General features: G+C 41.5%; 1 protein-coding gene across 1 annotated transcript in view; it reads left to right on the forward strand.

The window, feature by feature from the left end:
- The first annotated feature begins 12,738 nt into the window (after nucleotides 1-12,738).
- Nucleotides 12,739-19,072, forward strand: part of DCBLD1 (discoidin, CUB and LCCL domain containing 1) — a 30,650-nt gene continuing 24,316 nt past the window's right edge. Inside the window, exon 1 of the mRNA XM_031066702.1 lies at nucleotides 12,739-12,946. Coding sequence (XP_030922562.1) covers nucleotides 12,757-12,946 — 190 coding nt within the window. The 5' untranslated portion in view covers nucleotides 12,739-12,756. The remainder of the gene's footprint in view (nucleotides 12,947-19,072) is intronic.

The following is a 19,072-nucleotide window of genomic DNA, read 5'->3' on the forward strand; positions in this document are numbered from 1 at the left end:
CCCATATCCTGATATGTCTTCTAAAAATGTCCCCCGGCGGTTAAATCTCAAGGCAGAAGGGAGCCAAACTTCAACACATTATCTTTGCCTTTCACCATTCCTCGTCTTTTCTTCTGGTGTTGTTGAGCAAGACCTTGACCCACGTAATTGTGAGCAGCAGAAATCAGAGTTGAATTTGAGCCTTCCATAGTTTTGACTGATTTTCTATCACATTTCTGGCCAGTAGGACTTAAAACTGACCCGAAGGTTGGTTGTTTGTAGGAGGGCATAAGAGGAACGGGTTTTTAATCTATTAAGTACAAGATTTAAGCCACTGCTTTTGCTGTACCTCATTTATTTTTCACTTCAGATAAAACAGCTATGAAAACTAGTTCATGTGGGATTTGCAGATCAGCATCCAGGAGTGAGCTTTGCTTGCTGTATTCCTGGGTCTGTTGACAGTTGCACCCAACGCCCAGTTGGAAGGATCGATGGGGAGTAGACTTTTATATGTTTTGAGGAAAGGCTGTTATTCAATGTGACAACAGTGTATCCAGTAATTATCAGAGATTATGCCTGTTCTCAGGGGCTTGCACAAAACCCTTGCTGAAGAATACTGGTGTGATCATGCTAATCCACTTTGTATGCCCATTTCCAGCAGTTTGAAATGCAGATCGAGATGAGTCTTTCTTGTACCGAAACCCCCGCCCCCCGCTTCAGTTTCTGAATATAAGTGATTGGTAAATTTTCAGTTTGTTTGCGTTTTGTCCTTATGTCTGTTTCCTTCCTTGGCTCCCTCTCTCTTGCCTTGGGAATGCTGACTAGAATTGCTAAAGAGGGAGGCAACAGTTTTCCAGTTGCAGTTCATAAGCAGTGCAAGTACCCACCACAAGAAAACTGCAATGTTTTCAGTCACACAGACTTTGCTATAAATAGCTCTAAGCTCTTCATAAGTACTTCTCTTTAGGTTATCAGGGGATGTATTTCAAACAAAATCAAAGACAGGGAGGGCAGCAGGAGTCTCTCTGACATGCGGGGAGAAAAAGATGCTTTGGGAAAGTTGTTACCTGCATGGCTGTTGAGTCATATTTCATGAAAATTATTTGTTGCTTTGCATATGCAAAAATATATTCATTTATATTTATCACATATAAGTGTCACCTTTAGTCCACCTGAGTTACGGGGCTAGCAGAGTAAAAATTAGCTTGAAAAAACACTAATTTTGAGGACAGTCATGCTACTGTATAGAGATGCCTAAGGTACCTTTTCAAAAGTATCTTAGATACCAGGACTGGTATAGTTTTGGAAGCCCATCTGAGCTCTCACACCATGCTGAGAAGTGTGGTCCTGTGTGGTGGCAGGCACTGAAGTCCTCAGCACAGACATTGCTGTAGTTTGGGGCTGGCTGTATCGGATCAGATGCTCTCCTGTGGCATGTACTCATCAACATATGGGTTTGCACCATCTGCTAAGAATAAAACAAGCCAGACAAAATCAAAATAAAATCCTTCTGACTGGGTTCAGTGGAATGGTGTTGGATCCCAACTAACTGCAATAAAAAATATTAATAGCCATGCATAAGAATGAGCGCACAATTTCCCCAAAAGGTTTAATTAGTGTTACAACCGGGAGTGGGAAACTTCAAACTGGGACAAGCTAATAGTGATGCTTAAATTAAAAAAAAGGATAGTGGTTTGACTAGTTTTAAGAGTATACAGATATCTTCATTTTTGCTTTCAAAAGAAATTACAAACTATCTAATTAAACTGATTTTGGCCTGTGAAAATTGTGTGAGTGCTAAAGCCACAATTTTGAGGTTGGCTGTATGCTCATACATAGAGAGAGGCTGCCAGTAGTTTTGGTTAAGTTTGTTGATGCTGTATAATTAGGCCTGGGAGCTGAGTGTTTTGAGGAGAGGAAGCATTTTGGTCTTTCATTGCCTCTCCCTGGCTCTTCTTTTGACAGAGCCAGGACTTGCCTCTCAGGAGTCTCCTTCCAAGACATGAAGGCTTAGTTTGGTGGTGGTGGTGGTACTTTCTCATCCTCTTTGAGCGAGATTTCTAGTCCCACTGGGGCCATATTTGTTATTTCTGTTTCCCTGATGGGACGTGACTGCTGTCTGGTGGCAGCTCCATTCTGCTCCCCTGCACAGGCACAAAGTAGGATGAGGGCACCAATGCTGTGCAGTACTTTTCCATCTCCAAAGAGTTTCAGTGAAGGTGTTTTCCAGCCAACCATAACAGGGACAGCAGAATAAATGGGGAAAGCAGAGCAGGGCAAGGCTAGAAACCCAGTCCCCAGGCCTTCCATAGGACCAGGGTGTTCACTTTTATATTTAGTATCATGCATTTCAGCCCAAGCTACATCTGTAATTACATTTGTGTTCATCAGGCATTTAGTTAAGCTCCAAAACATTGTTTCTTCCTTCAGTTGCTGCAGAAACCTCATATCCATCACAGTTTTATTCCATGATGTTCGAGTTTCTGGCATTTCCACCACAAATTGTTCAACAATATTGGATTTCAGTCTAAGGCTTTGACATTAAAGTTGAAGTCATGTTGATGTCATCTTCCAGATGTTCCTGTCCACTGAATAAAAATTTTGTTTGTTTGTTTTATTTCAAAATACAAAAACACATGGGGAGTTCTGGATGTGATCCCTCATGCTATACAAAGGCCTGTGTGTGTCCTGTCAGAAATCAAACAAAACTTTTCTTCACGGAGTAGCAGCAGAGACTTCAAAAAGCTGGAAACATAGGTGGATTTCTTCACCCACTCGAACAGAATGGCTTTGTTACGTGCCTGAGCCTTGTTGTTGCAGCTGCACTAACTGTGAAGAAAGGAGATGTGTGGCTTCTGCCTGAAATTCACTCGTGTTTTGCTCTGGTGCCACACCAGTTCTGTGTTGGGTATGTTGTTTTGATCTTAATAGTCAGCAGTGCCTCACTTGTAAAATGAACTCATAACAACAACAACAAGTCCACACTTTGTCCTCTGGGTCTGCAAAAATCTATTTTAACTCGTAAAATAAATTCAGTTATCCTGTGGGTCTCCCTCTGCTGGGATGTTTGAGCAGCAAGGTTCGTGGCTCACATTTGAGCTGTTGCCTTCCCTGTTGTGTCAGCTTCCTCCCAAAGGCAGGGCTTTGTATTAGCCCATGTTTCTTATGTCAGCATGCTGCAGGGGAATTGAAGTTCAAATGCCTCTGAGCTACTGAAAGCTTTTTGAGTGGTCATGTTAACATTTTCAAACTCAGGGAATTGGCACTTACTGATCTAGGACTTTAGCACAGACAGAAGAGACATGTTTAAACTCATGGTCCTTGCTAATGCTTGTGTTCTGAAAATTAAGCCACTATTTTTTTAGATGAAACTTAGTTGCTGTGTTTTGTAGGTGGAAAGCAAGCTAAAACTGTATCAAACTAAGCAGTTACACCAAGACATTCACTCTTGGGTTGAGTGAAAAAACTGTTCAGATCTTTCTATGTATCCTGTTTCAAAAGTTGAGAGTGTGATTGTTTAATACTAGTGCTAATCAAAAAAATCTGGTCAGAATGGAATTACGGCATTTCAGTAAAAGTGATGTACACAGGCTGGCAAAAAATATACTCTGCTGTTTTCCACATCCATAAGCAAATACCTTTTATGCAGTCTCATTAATGTGTCACAGAAGGCACAGAAGTGATGCTGTGGGTCACATCTGGTGCCACAACCAACACTGTAGTACTTGAGTAATGATGTAGCTGCTTTCCTTTCTTTCTTTTTTTTTATTTTTAAATTTAAAACATCTTTCACAGCAACTATATGTAACCACAATGAGTTGGGAAGATCACAAAAGCTTATGGAGCTTCTGCATGTACCATTTTGTTTAGTACCTTGAGGATGAGTATCAAGCAGGCTGGTTGTGGGACTATACTGATAAAAGGCAATTCTTGCTTTCAGTGCATCTGGTCAGAGTAGTTCTTTCATTGTTTCTTCATCTTAGTTCAGTAAATTTTTTTTTCCATTTCTACTGGAGTTGCAAAAACCATTTGTTGTTAGTTTGCAGTAACCATGGAGGAAATAGCTTCTTAAGACACTGGGTTCACTGAGTCAAAAGACATGAAAATTTTTTTTTGTGCTGACAGTTATTGTTTCCATCACAAACTAATTTGTTTTCTCTTAAGATATTTGTTGATTTACACCTTGGGGATAATGGGGTGTTTGTATAATTCACTTTGAGAAAAGTAGCATCCTTTCTCTGGTCCTTTCTTATTAACAAATGACAAATTCCACCTGGGCGTACAGGCATAAAAGGTGCATGTGTGATTTTTCAAGTAAGTCAGGACAAGTTTGATTTCTAGAAAAAAAGACCATCCTCCATCATTGATAACTGTCTGTCTTGCTCAACATGTATCACACTAACAAGGTAATTGCATATTAAAATGAGGGGAGTGTGTGGTTTCATTCTATCATGTTCAGCCATTTCCTCTTGCCCAAATTAAAACTGTTTTGAAATCTTGCCTTCCCACCTGCTACTGTAACTGGAACAGCTCTGCTTCAGCCTCTCCTTACCCTGGTGTCTCTGAATTTCCTGTCCCTGTGGGTTTGTCAGTCCTTAGCACTGCTGTGAATATTCCTATTCCTGTGCAACCCAATATTCGAGTCTGGCCTTGAGCTTGCAGCATATGTTTCCCACACAGTCCAAATTTGGTGCAATATACTGTAAGTTAATCTCCAGTAAAGCATAGCGCAGAGAAAAACCTGGGAAGAAAACAGATGGAGAAAGTAGAGCAAACAATTTGCATACATATGATATGACTCTTAGTTAAGATTAGCATTTCCTACTTTGCCTGAAAAGCCCTTAATAAAAATCCAAAATTCCAACTTCATGTTTGCCTCAAGTCAGCAGAACTGGAGATGCCCTGATGGCAAAATGTCCCCCCAACCTAGGGACAGCCCAGCACAGGGCAGGAGGGAGCTCCATCTCCTGCTCCAGCCCTGTGTTGTTGACGAATTTCTGGGATGCTGTAGGCAGAGGGGCAGGGAAGAAACTGCTGTCTGTGGGGTATTTGCTCCTCACAGCCTTCATAGCTCTGAACCATCACCAGGGTCCTGAGTTGCTCTGCACGGGTGGCTGATGGAGGAATGTGGCCATCTTCCCATTTATTTATAGTCCTTCACAGTTCTTTCTGAGCGTGCAGCTACAAGAAGTGTTTGGCAATGGACTCGGTGTCTTCTCTGCACTTGAGGTGTGTAATATGGGCGTGTATCTCATAGTAATCATTTCTTTATTTAGAAAACAAAAAATCACTTTCCCTTTTGCAAAAATGGAACTCTAAGATTCCTCTGAAATTTCTATACATGTGTAGCTCCATTCTTATGTCTGTCCAAACCCGCACAACAATAAGATGTTGAGGAGGTCAGTCACATCAATATGCCATTTTCATAAAGGAAAGCATTGAAAAATATTTAAATGAAACCATGCAGTAAATAAATAAATTACAAATGTCTTTTGTTTCAGCAGTTAAAAAGGCATAGAAGTTTTCTCACACCCACAAGCTCAAGAGTGCTGTATTTAGAGTGCTAAAAAGCAAATTCCAGTACTGAAGCTTGCTTCTCTGGCGGGCTACATTTGGGTATAGTGCCTAAGTCCTGGAAGCAGTGACTAAAACATGCTTATTTTTGACATGTACTCTGGTACTGTCTGTCTTTCACAGATTGCAGTGGAACCAGATCGTGATTCACATTTGTGTTAGTGTAAGAAAGACTTTACTACTTGTTCAGGTTTCAAATCTGCATGCTGAGTGTAAAGTTCTGGCTTGGTGGACATGGCTTCGTGTTGATAGAAGAAGTTGCTTATAAGGAGATATCTGCTTTCTTTTGACCTTTTAGCAGCTAAGTAAATAAAATCTCAGATCTTGGTATGTTTGTCTTTGTGAACTTCTGCACAGGTGAGGGGTTTCTGGAGTAGTAAAGGCTGCCCAGGTCAGTTGTAGTAATCCTGCAAAGTCACTGCCATGTAGCTGAAAGGATTTCCCTGGCTAGTCCCAGATGGCTGTGCTGCAATGGCTAAAACACTGAAACTTTGAAAAATAGTAATATGGATGTAAGCTATGTTGCTAGATAAGAGATTCAGAAGGGTTGTCAGGGTTTTTTTTTTCTTTACGTGATGATGGCAATCCAACTGGTTACCAAAATAACTTTTCATAGTTTGAGGCAGAGCATCTTGTCAGGCTGGCTGCAGGGGACATTGCAAGGAAAGCCAATTCCCAGCTGCAGCCTGAATGGCTGTGGGGGTGACTGCAGCTGGGCACGTGGTGGGAATCTGATTTATGGAACTGCCGCAGAACCAATTGGAGGTCATTTGCTTCTTTCTCATTTCTGCTTTAAGAGGGACATTACAGTAAATAATGTCTGTGAAGAGGAGGAGAAAACATGCTGTGGTTTGTTTGGCCTCCTTCTCCTTTTGCATCCCTTTGAAGTTGGTAAGTAAATAATTTGGGCAATAAAATCAGCACTCCACAGTGTTCCTTTGTTTCTTCTGCTGCTCTACCTTCCCTTCCTGCTCTTAGCCCTCCTGCCAGCCACCACTTGGTTAGCTTGGGCAGCAAAATAAGTGTCCTCAGGAACTGCTGCAGCACAGAGGATAAAATGTTTCCTGACTTCTTAATAGAGTTAAATTAAAATGCAACTCAAAGAAAATATTTATGTGCTATTTGTTTTTCCTTTTGCAATAACGCATACTGTGATGTGGGAGACTTTTTCCCTTAAAAATATATTAATACTAATTTGAAGGCCATGGAGGATGACAGCCACTTTGGGGTTTTTTCATTATAGACTTGCCTTAATTTTTAGTGGCTTATTTCATTATTTGAAAATAGTTTTTTCTGTATCCACAAAATATTGTAAAGAGTGTAAAACTGGACTTCCAAAAAAATCCTCCTGTGGATTTATATACTTTTGAAGCAGGGCTCAGCCAGTTGCTTGGTTGGTGTAAATGGCATCTGCCCTGAATCCAGGGGCTTGTGAAATCCCCAAATGTGTGGCCATTTCTCCCTCTACCTCCCCCGTGGTGCCTGTGGCCCTGGGCCCCAGCACTGCTGGGAAGGACTGTGGGTTCTCACCTGCCCAGCAATGCATCAGGGCTGTGGTGTTGCCCTTTGTTTGAGGGCAACAGGAAAAGTACTCACTGCCAGGAAAAGCACAAAGCTCTGACATCTCACCATTCTCTGTGAAGTGAAGGGTTTAGGTCCTGGTTGTGTGGACGTGTCTCCTCTGTTGTAATGGCACAGTAAAGAGCTGATGCTCTTGACCCAGGTTTGGCAGCAGAGAGGTTAGAGATGAAGCATTTAACTCTGCATTTTAGTCCATTGCCTCAGAAAGCAGTGAAGGTGTGAACCCATTTGTGTTTGCAGCATGCATGTTTCTGTTAGTGATGAAGGTTAGAGTTGCTGTATGAAAACCAAAGTGTTTTCAGACCACTGCAGTGGATTTGGATGGCATCTGGCAAGAAGACTTGGATTTTCTCTCTTTTCTCCTGTCCCATGTGAGCAGAAAGGGCACAGGTTTGACTGGAAGGAGTTGATTTCTTTCTTAGATACTTATCTGTTCTTATGCATAACTCAAATCTTATTTCAAGCACAGATGCAAAACTCCTTGACTCAGTTATTATTGTAGCTTTGAGTTATTATTGTAGCTTTTAATAAGCTGGAATTATTACTTCAGTGAAAGCAATGTGGAAGATGAGACAGATCTCTTTTCTCCTTGTGGGGCTTCTCATCAGAGTTCTCAGAGCCATAGCCATGACTCCATGGCATTCTGCTCCCTTTGACTGTGCCCATTTGCTGCAGTGGCTCTTCAGAAAATGCTGATTTTTTGGGGGTGGATTCAGAGTTGAGGTATTCAAATGCAGTTTTCTGCTCTGCTCTCAAACTTAGGAGTGGGAAGGAAGAAGGACAGGCCATGAGCTCCCAACAGCTCTGTTCCCTGTCCTCCATGTGGAGAAGGGGGAGCTTGCCTTCTCCCAAGCACCATCATGAAGGTGACCTTCAAAAGGATGTCAAACTGGGCGAGAGGAGGCTGGGAGGGAAATAAAGTTACTTTAGGGGTCTTCATCCCAGTGGAAAGAGAGGGCAGCCAAGGGAGATCAGGCAGCAGTAGTCTGTACCCAGGGAGAGCGAGTGGGAAAAGCTGGGGCCCCACAGGGATCCTCTGATGGAATGGAAGAGGGCAGGGAGCCGCGGGCTGGGTGCGTGATCACGCCTTGGTTTAACATGTATTTAGCACTGGAGTGAGTCCAAGGCTGCTACGAATTGCTGCATGAGGGTGAATCAGAAGGATGAAAAAGGCAGCTGTTTGCTGCCAGGATATTGTAGCAATACTTTTGAAAATGCTTTGATATCATACACTGTAACTGTTTTGTAGTTGGCCAAATCAACATGTTTCTGAAAGGTGCAGCACATGAGAACTTTGTAGAGCACATATTTGAAAAACTGTAGCCTTTTGCCTATCACAGAAGGGAATGCGCTGGGTGGTTGCATGAAGGCACCGTGTGCATCCACACGTGTGTGCAGCCAAGGGGTGGAAAAGCCCAGGGAGCAGGGGAGTGAGAGACCATGGCTCAGATTGTGTGCTGGGCCTAGAAAGGGGTGGAAGGAGAGTCAGTCCAGTCAGGTGGTTCTGGGTGACAGGAGGCTACCTGAAGGAACCAGCATCATCTTCAGGGATCTCTGCGCTGCTTCTGACACCACCATTTTGCTAAAGCCCTAGTACCTGTCAGGGGCTGTGTCCAGCTCACAGGATGGGGCCAGAGCTTGTTTGTGGCCATTGATTTCATCACCTCTGTCCTTCCTGGGCAGGTTAGATGCTGGAGAGGGCCCTCCTGCTTGTGGGCCAGCAGCCATGGTCAAACCCAGCCCAGACACAGATGCATGGAGCTAAGTTTCCACCCTGTCCCACGTGCATCCATTACATGTGTGTCTGAGCATGGGGATACCTGCCAGCCTCTTGGTGTCTCATCTTGCCCTCTCCACAGCCACATGTGCTAGTGTCTTCTGGTGGGGTGCCAGGTTTGGGGTTACAAACATGCCCTGCTCTTGGCGAGCAACCTGTGAGAGAGGGCAAGGTGTGAGTGGTGTGCCTGCTGCTGCGGCAGAAGGTGCCAGCTGTGGTTCTTTCTTCTTGGGGAGTTTTTTCCATCATCTGCCGTGGGAGATTATTTTTATCTCTGGTAAACAGCCTTAATTCCAGTGCTGTGTGATCTCTGGTACAACCTGCAGCTAGGCCAGCAGGTGGTCGCCCACAATTCAGAGATCGTGATCTTGGTCTGGGTTCAAGTGCCGATGGGAACCTGTTCTACAAAGCATGTTTGATGTGTTTTCAATAACTCCCGGTGCTGGGGAGAGATTTTATTAAATCTGAGTAGGTTTAGATTCTCTGGTTGTTTAGTACCTTGTGTCAAATGTGTTGCTTTGCTCCTGTCCAGTGAGAAGTGATGAGACCTGGATGTCTGAGGCAAGGCTGACAGCTTCTTGCCAAATGGGGTGATAGAAAACAGTTCTCAGAAGTAATGATAAGTGAAAATTTAGTGTCAGCAAGAAAGTCTGTGTCAAACTGACTGGTTAAATAAACATATTTCCATCCAGAAGAGCTGTGCTTATAGAAAAGTGTGTGACATCAGGTGTTTAAGGCATAGTTTTCATAAGGACAAGGAGTTGTATTTTCAACTCAGTGTATTTTAAGTTTGGCCAACACATTTCTACTGAAAATCAAAATTTCCTGTGGAAAATCATAAGAGCAAAACTAATGGCAGTATTTTTCACATTTTACATTTGAGCAGTATGATTAGGGATATGCTTGAATTCCTTACAACTTGCCTCCTTTTCTGAGCCCTTGTTATATAATGTTGTTATATTTGTGAGTTTTTTACTAAGATTTAGTCATTAATTTGCTCTTTGACTTATCGGATCCTGAGCTTTATTCTACCTTCCCTCTATACATTCTGACTCCTTCTATTGGGTGTGCCTGCAAATTTCAGTGTACCAGAGCAAAGAAAAACCTTAATCTTGCTGAGAAACTTAGAATTCAGAGCTGCAGTCAGCTTTCTCTGTAAGAAGCAGTAGTTACTAAGACTTGATCTGACTTTTTGGACATTACTTTGGTTCTTGTGGCAAACAAGCTTTTATCATTAACTTTTGCTTCATGGTAGGCAGGCAGGCAGGCAGAATTGAGGCAGCAAGGGATGTTATAGGTGCAAGCTGATGCTGAGCCTTCCTCTCCTGAGCTGGAGCATTTGGATGGCCATGCTCCACCAGTGAAAAGTCAGAAAATAGCATTTATGCTTTCTTAGCTCAAAAGATGTTCTGGTGTTAATGCTCTCTCTCAAAGACAGATTTAACACAAAAAAAAAAAAAAAAAGAGTTTCCCTGGGAACAAGACCTTGTATAACCTCAACAGAGGAGGATGGCAGGCTGAGGTCTCTCATGCATGGCTTTGCCTGTACACTTTCTGCAGAAATACAAGGCTCTGTGGCCTGGACAGTCATCAGGGTCTTATCATGATAGCAAGGTCTTTACAGTTTTTTGAGCAGCATTTTGCACCACAGTAGATCCTCGGCATTGTACAAAGGTAACAGAGGCCAGAACATAGCCCAGTAAGATGAAGTCTGTGACTTTCCATTTTAAGGAGTTCATCTCCATGTGGTTCTGTAACTTTACTGTTGTTTTTCCATTTCTTCCCTAATAAGGATATGTTGCAAACAAAGCTTAATATTGTAGTTTCTTTATTCCAGCTAAAATAAATTCTCACAGTTAGAAACATGCAGTTTAAATTAAAGGCCATGGGCAGTTCTTTTTATACTGTACAGCAGCTGGCTACAAAGGCATCAGGGTTGTCCTCTGTCCTGCTGGAAGTGATCTGGTTTTACCCTGCCTAGACATCTATAGACCCCTCTCTCTTCAGAAAGTTGACAGCTCATCTACCATATTGTTCTTTATATCTTCAGTCATGTTGCCAAAATTCCCATTGAAAGGTGATTTGCTCATGAGGCCAGCTTGCCTTTCATCTTGAGTATTTTCCTAGGCATCCTAAAGTCAACAGTGCTTGGTTAAATACCCTGAACAGCAGATGCTTTTCAAAGCATGTGAAAAAGGAGATCTGAAAAAAACCATATTGAATATGTTTTATGGTGATATGATTTCGGATCTGTATCTCCTATTCACCTCTATTTCCAGCATGAACCTATGACAAAAATAAATACTAGGCAACAAAGCTAGTAGTAATGCCAAAGCTTCAAAATAAATGTGATTGCTTGTGAAAGAGCAGTTGAGTGAGTTGGATGAAATGGCAGTGTAATTATATGGTAGCAAGTCAAAGTTTGATAGCTTGGAGCTTATCTTAGCATAGCATGCCACTTCCCCCCCCTTCCCCTTGGTATGGCATGTTTCTTTTTCAACACTTCATTCCTAGTTTTTCCTTTTTAAAAAATCCTATCAAACCTTAAGTTTGTTATTTCTAATGATTTCTGAAGGAAATTCAGATAGTAATTAAAATGGCACAGACCAAAACCATTTAACCGAAATATCCCCAAAAGGAAAATTTCAAGTAGTTAAAGTGAACATTGTGAATTCCCATCTCCTGCAAGATTCTTTATTTTGTTAATGCTTATTGGATTAGCTTCAGTTTTGCCAAGATAAAGGATAACAGAACGCAAGACTCCTATGGAATGTGTGCCTATGCCCTAAATGACCTGAAACTGAGGACTGCCTGTAGGTATGTGTATATGACACTAGTCTACTGTCACAAATATTTCCATTATTTGGAAGATTGAGCAGAACAAAATGGCTTAAGCTTTAGTATAAAAATTTTAGTTACTAGTATGCTTTTAAATAGCTCGGTAAAAATTGCTTCCTTTAGTAGTCAAGGTCTCTTATCTGATACCTGCTTCCTTCCCCCTCTATGGATGCTTCCTGTTTTCCATGTCAGTCCACACATCCCCCTGTGTATTTCCATGCACCTTTTCCTGTTGTCCTCTGATCTGCTGCAGCTGCTCCTCAGATGCCTCTCCACCAAGGAAAGGCTCCAGAGCTGAGCTGGCTCCTACACAGTGCCATGAAGACACACTTTGAGGACCCCTACCCTCACCTCTTGAGCAAAGAGGCAGCAGCTCTTGCTTTCCTGGGCATGCTGCTGCAAAGTAGCCTGTGTACCATTAACAGTGCACACCCCACTTTGGAAGTCCCTCCTGTGCCTTCACCCTGTGCTGTTAGTATTGTGCAAGTGGGACAAGAAAAACAAGAGGAAAATAAGATGTGTCACATGTGTGATAGTAGGCAGTTAAGTCATGTCTGTGCTTTCATGTATGACTCAGTTGCCCTCTCTGAGGTGGTGACTGCTGTGGGAATAAAATGCTGACTGATAACTGGGAGAAAATTACTTAAGGAAGGATCCTGCTCCTCACATGTGGAATTGCATCTTCAGGAATTTAGAAAGCAGAAAGCAAGAGAGACAAGGCACTGTGTGTACCTTACTGTCAAATACACCCCAGTGCATGGGTGTTTCCAACCCTTCTTTCTACTGCTTTACAAGAGAAGTGTGACTATGTTTATTTCAGTTACCTATGTTCCAACAGCAGCAGAACTGAGGTGGAGTATTACAAAATACTTATTTAAAAGAGAAGAGTGCACGAGGCATGATTATGTAGCCAGTGTTTTCTAACTTTTTTTTTTAATTGAGAAATACATCCTATTTCTCTTCCTTTCTGTTCTCCTACTGCAGGGGATGGATGTGGGCACACAGTGATGTATCAAGACAGTGGGACACTGGCATCCAAGAACTATCCTGGGACATACCCAAACTACACTCTTTGTGAAAAGAAAATCCAAGTGCCTCCAGGAAAACGCCTGATCTTGAAAATTGGAGACCTGGATATTGAATCACAGAAATGCGAGTCCAGCTACCTTACCATCCAGAGCTCTTCAACATTGCATGGTATGTAAGAGACAAGGCCATGGTCAGTGAATGAACTGGTGAAAGTGTGAGTAAAAGGCAGCTTAGCAAAATGCAAGAAATGTCAGCCTTTGTGCTCTCCTCCTCTTTTCTGTACTCAGAGGTTTCATTCTCTGTGTGGGAAGCCACTGTCCTACCGTGTGTAATGCTGCAAGGCTGAGGGTGCTGCTGTGCTGTGCTGCAGAGACTGCCAGGGCTCGGGCACAGCACTCCTCCTGAGGGCTCTGCCTTCACACCTGCAGAGCTGGACCATCACAGTTTCATACAGCAAATCTGTAGATCTGTATCAGCCCTGCTCCCTTCTTGTGGAGGGGAAGAGCTTCCTCACAAACTAGACAAAGATGAGAAATTGGAGTCAGTGATCCTGTGTGTCTCTATTCCTAGGCAGTCCATGGCTCAGAGAGGAGATAACCTTTACTATTGCTAGCTGTTAGCCACCTTACTTATGTACAGGCTTTAATACTTGCAGATATTAAATGCATACAGCCAGACTGCACTCTTGTAAGAGATTTGCACAGGAAGATAAGCAAATAATCTGCTACAGCTGTGCACTTAAAACAATCATAACGGCAACAGGATTCTCCCCAGGGAGAACACGAGGCCTTCCTCAAAACTGTTTTCCCAACCAGTTGTCACAGAAACTTTTGATCTGCACTTTCTAGAAGAGTCAAACTGATTTTCAAGTCATGCACCCTTTTTCAGAAATCCAGTTTAAATTCAAAGCTGCAAGGAGTTCTGCAATGTAGGAATAAACTCATGAATTGACATTTCATAAAATTTTGCCTGCTGGGAGTGGGCTGTGTAGCCCTTCAGTCAGCTGAGGCTAAATGTACTGTCCTGGGCTTAACAAGCAGAATGGATTCAAGTGAAAAATGTGATGAAGGTACGAGCTGCATAGAGCCTTTGCACGTTTTCCACCTCACTGCTTGGCTCAGAAAAGTATGTGGTTCTCCGAAGGTGAGATCTCATAGGATGTCTTAGTAGTAAGGAGGGTTGATTGCCTTACATTTATCAGCATGATGGGCTTATCACTCATCTGCTAAGAGAAGATCAAGTGAGGTATTAAAGACTTGCTCACAAAGGAAGGTAAAGGTAATTATTGTTCTCATGGGGGAGGTATTACATTTTGAAATAACCTTCAGTAAGAGTGGGCAGTGACATGCTGATATCTAAGCCTGCACAGAGCTTGATTTGAGGCATAAGGAGCATCTCTGTTCATGTGTGCTGGAATTTTTAGTGTTATTTATTTCTTCACTGAGGAGTGAGAAGGGGTGAAGCACTAGAACAGGTTGCCCAGAGAAGTTGTGGAGCTCCATGCCTGGAAGTGTTCAAGGCCAGGCTGGATGGGGACCTGACCAACCTAATGTAGTGAAAGGTCCCTGCCCATGTCAGGGAGGGTTGGAATTAGATGCTTTTTAAGATCCCTTACAACCCAAGCCATTCTATAGTTTTGTGATCTGTTTTGTAACTAAGTAATGAGTTGTGCTCACCTGAAGCAGTCTGTCTGTACTTTGCAGTAAGAAATAGGTGGTTATTATTGCATTAGCATATCTCTGAATAATTTTTATTGATACTCTCTTGACATTTCTAATCTAAATCTTCTCGGAAATGGGGATAAATCAACATATTGTTTTTTGAAGTGAAAAATGAAGCTTGGATGTTGATTGAAATTCTGGCTCCTTACAGATCAGCCTGAAGGCATCTTCACATCATTTATACTGCAGTTATTCAGCCTATAAGCACAGAGTAGCTGTGTATTATGCAATCAAGTCCACATAATTAATTTTTTTAAAGTATTCCCACACCCATTTTCAGATCTGATTAGTAACGTCTGATGCATGTGGACTATAATTTGCATTCTCACTAGTGAACTGCACAATTAGCAGATTTTGGTCATATCTGATTAAACTGGTTTTACAGTTTAGGCAGACTTATCATCTGTAATGATTTTTGTGGTCTGCAGCTCACTGTAGACTTTCCCACCAGCTTACCTACAGAGTGTCTGTTCTACCTTCAGGCAAATCCATGCAGAATGGACGTGGAAATAGTTCTATAGGCATACATTCATTATGTTGCTTATGTTTTAAAAGACACGTGAATTCTTAGATGAGATTAGAGCTTCTCTAAGTCATTTTTTCCAACAGTCTTGCTATAGCTTTGGGTTTCAATATGCATTTATTCAAGTGAAAGAAGCCCTGTGAATAAGCACTGCTACATCCATTCAGTCTGTTAAGTGTCCTTTTAGACAGCTGTTTCTGAACTCAGATCTCCTTTTTGCAGCCCTTCTCTTCATGAACATCTACAGGCAGGTCAACATCCTCCCTCTGGCTGAGGAGATACTGACCTTAGACATAGAAATTCTTTCTTGGGATGATGGAGTCTTGAAAATATTTTGCAAGCACTAAAAACATCTGAGCTATTGAAAACTAATCTTGGTGTGTTTTCTGTATTTGACCTGGGTTTAAAAAGGAAAACCTAAAAAGTAAAGTATGAAAGATGACAATGTGAATGCTGCTCATGTTTCAAATTAGTCTGAGCAGCCTTTGCTCTTTATTTGGGAGGTTTGCAATTACAAGACAATAAGGTCCAAAGGGAAATATGTTTTAAATATCATGCTGATTTCTTCAGCTCTACAGAAAACAACAGCATGAATGTCAGATTGAATAAAAACATCTGTTGAGGAGTATATCTAAAGCTTGGAAAATTGGTCAGAGGCAAAATACTAGATTATGTGTACAAATATAAAATTAGTGTGAAGAAGGCTCCAGATGATAAAGTATTGTTTTCCTTTCGGATTTCTTCCAGTCTTTACATATAACTGTGATTCATTCATCATTATAACCATCTGCAGGGATTCTTGCAATACAGCAAGGAGTAACTCAATTTGTCTTTGGGGTATTTATGTTCCATGCAGCAGAGGGAATCTGTTAAATACAAATGAAGGGATTAATTGATTTATCTTAGTGGGAGCAATGATGCTACTTCAGTAGGGTGGTGACTAGAGATTAGAGCACCTACCTGCTGATTGTATAAAAGTTCAGGACATTCCTTGAATTCTGCACATGGATAGAAGAGTATGATTCATTCCTAGAAAAGCATGCAGTTGTTGTATATGCTGATCTACTGAAACCTTTCTCAGTCTCAACTCAAACACAAATGTGACACTACAGTTCTTCTCACCTTTGGTACTTCTCAGCTTTGATGGACCTGTGAAAGCGCTATTGAATTTATATTTCTCCAATATTGCAATTAAAAGATGATAGTTAAATAATTTTAATGAAGCTCTGAAACTGGAGTCATACAGGGTCTTGACAGTATATCTCTGAGTTATTACTCTGCAAATTATTTTCTTTAGTGTTCACTGGAGAAAGGAACCTGTAGCAAGCCTTTTCTTTCAAGCTGTTAGCTCTGTGTTCAGACGTAGCTGTGAAAATATTAATCATCAGTCAGCAAAGGGAGTCTAACACCCGTTTTGGTGAAACTGAGTCACCTTTGTCTGACAAACATTTAAATATTAGCACAGCTTTGCACAGGTTGTCTCTATGAGAAATAAATAGATGATCGTGGTCTGTTTCAAAGGCACAGTTTTTGACTGGATTAAAATATGGTGTTTTTTGTCCCACAGAAAATTAATATGAGCATAATCTCACAGTGCAGACAAGGTGCAGCCTTTACTGAAATGCTTTTCTTCTCGAGTTAATTGCATTATCTGAGCATATTAAAAATACTGAGCTCTGAAGTAGAGCTTCTGATTTTTTAATTAGTTAAAGGGATATGTGAAAACAAGATTAACCATGTCAGCCCTGTAGTTCTCAAGAACAAAATTTGCACTACTTATGAAGGTGGATCATAGATGTTTTAAAAGTTTGACAGGAACTGCTTTTAGTCTGCTTCTTTTAATGTCTCTATCAAATTTCTGTACCTCTTTTGACCCCTTTTTTTGCTTTTTTTCTATCTCTTCTCCATCTAATGGCTTGGTATTTTTTCCCTTAATTTTGTGAGATGATCATCAGTCTTGACTGGAGAGAAAGCCAAAAGAAGAGATAAGTGCCTACTTACTTCCTCATTCACTTGCAGTCAGTAGGAGGTTGATGTGTTCCTCTGGGGTGGATGTCAGAGCTGCTGAGTGACTAGTAATAATTTGGAGAGTTAGTGCAGTTGACTTGTTCTTGCATAATTTACGGCTGGTAACTAATGTGAAATAGAGAATTTACTGAAAATGCTTTCTTCTCCCCACACCCCATCACTAAAGGTACAGAGTGCCTTCAGATGCCTCCTATCTGTCATTATGGCTTGAGGGGATTCACCAAACCAGTTGCTCCTTATTATGTATTGACATAAATATCTTGCTTGAATAAAGGGTGTGTCCAGATTTCTTTTTCATCCCTCAAAGGAAACTTGTTATTACTGTATTGTTTCTGGTATTTCAGGAAACCCAGAGAAATGCCCAGACAAGTTCTTGCTGAAGATCAAGTTGAGCAGTTTCTTAACAGCCAAAACACTTTTAACAGATGGGTTTCACCTGAATGGTTGCAGTGTCCTGAGTTTTCAGCTTTGGAAGGATTGATGCAACAAAGAGTGTTAGTGATTTTTTTTATCAAATGGACCTTTTTTCCTGCATACAGTGCGTTAGTCTCTGTTTTTTGTTAAACTACAGTTCTTCACACATGATTCCTAGTTGTTGCTGTGTTTCTGTCTTTGGATTTGGCTAAAACCACAACCATGTTAAAAGAGGCAGTCTCACCTGAGGTCAAGCAGGCAGACCAGCCTGTGCAGGTGGTGCAGATACTCCATTTTAAAGTTGTGACTACTTCCCCAACCTAACTCAGATGCCTTTTTCTTTCCTTTATTGCAGTCTTTGGCAACCCTTTGGAAGCGTTAACCGAAAGTTATTTTTGTTTTTCCTGAAACAAGAAATGCTTACCACTCAGCCTGAAGTCAGACTGTGTTGCACAGAGTTAAATGTTGAATAACCAGGCTGTCTCATCCTGGCTGCTCTGTCATCTCATCTCTGCAGTGTTAAACACCACCTTCCCTGCATCCTGCAAGGAAGGACATAGAGCAGTGCTTTCTGTGTCCTTGTAGGGTCCTGCTGGTTCCCATTGCATCATGTGTGTGTCAGGGTTGGGGCAAAGAGGACTAGTCTTGGTAAGGGGGAGAGGAAGAGTTACTGCTTATCAAAGTATTTGTGTGAATGTGGGATGGAGATGGATTTTGAGACTGAAGGCGTTTTCATATAACAGATCCTTGCTGGTTTTGTGAACTATTTGTGAAAGACTTGCACTCTGGATGAGTTTTTAGCTCTGAAGTGAAACAAGTGTGTTCTGTGTTCGTCTCATCCCCTGTCCTTCCCCAGCTACTGAAGTAATTCCAAATTGGTTTATTTGAGAAAAGGCTACAATTTAAAACATTGTTTTCCCCAAACAAATGCATTAAGAATGATAATCATTTAGAGGCATATCCATGGATTGTTGCTGCGTCTTGCCTGCCAACCATGGCTTACTCTGCAAGTAAAGACTGAAAAAAGGGAGAAGATTCTCTTTTGAATAGAGGACATAATTATTTAATATCCAAACCAAGTTTCTTAAAGACCTCTGCAAATGTCAAGCTGAAGATTTCAAATGAAGTTGAGTCATATGAAAGCAAAATGAGCATAGTGAACTGGCCATTCAATAGCTGAAGAGGGAAATAGTTGCTTCTAAAAGGAAGCAAAAGCCTTAGAGAAGAGACAGAAAGTATTAAGAACTAGAGAAACAAGCAGCATGTAGGCATTGCTAGCTGTTGTGAAAGAAGAGAGTCCTCTGGGCACTTAAGGGAAGTGGAAAAAATAAAGGAACATAATTCAACAAGGAAAGCTCAGGAGCTGTGCCAGAGCCTGGTTGACAGTAGAAGTAAACTAGACCTCATAAAACCCGACCATGCTGTAAAGAGCATCAGATTTGCAAAACAACACTATTATGAAAAAGACAAAAGCAGTAAGCTATTGCTAACATTGAAAAAATAAACAAAGCGTAAAAAAAAGTTCTTCAGTCTCCAGAGGGGCCAGCCAAAGGATATCCATGAGACAATTTACTGTGTATCTTGCAGGATGTTAATACTGCTTGGAGA

Source organism: Geospiza fortis, unplaced genomic scaffold, assembly GCF_000277835.1.
Source record: "Geospiza fortis unplaced genomic scaffold, GeoFor_1.0 scaffold98, whole genome shotgun sequence".
In the NCBI taxonomy this organism is placed as follows: domain Eukaryota; kingdom Metazoa; phylum Chordata; class Aves; order Passeriformes; family Thraupidae; genus Geospiza; species Geospiza fortis.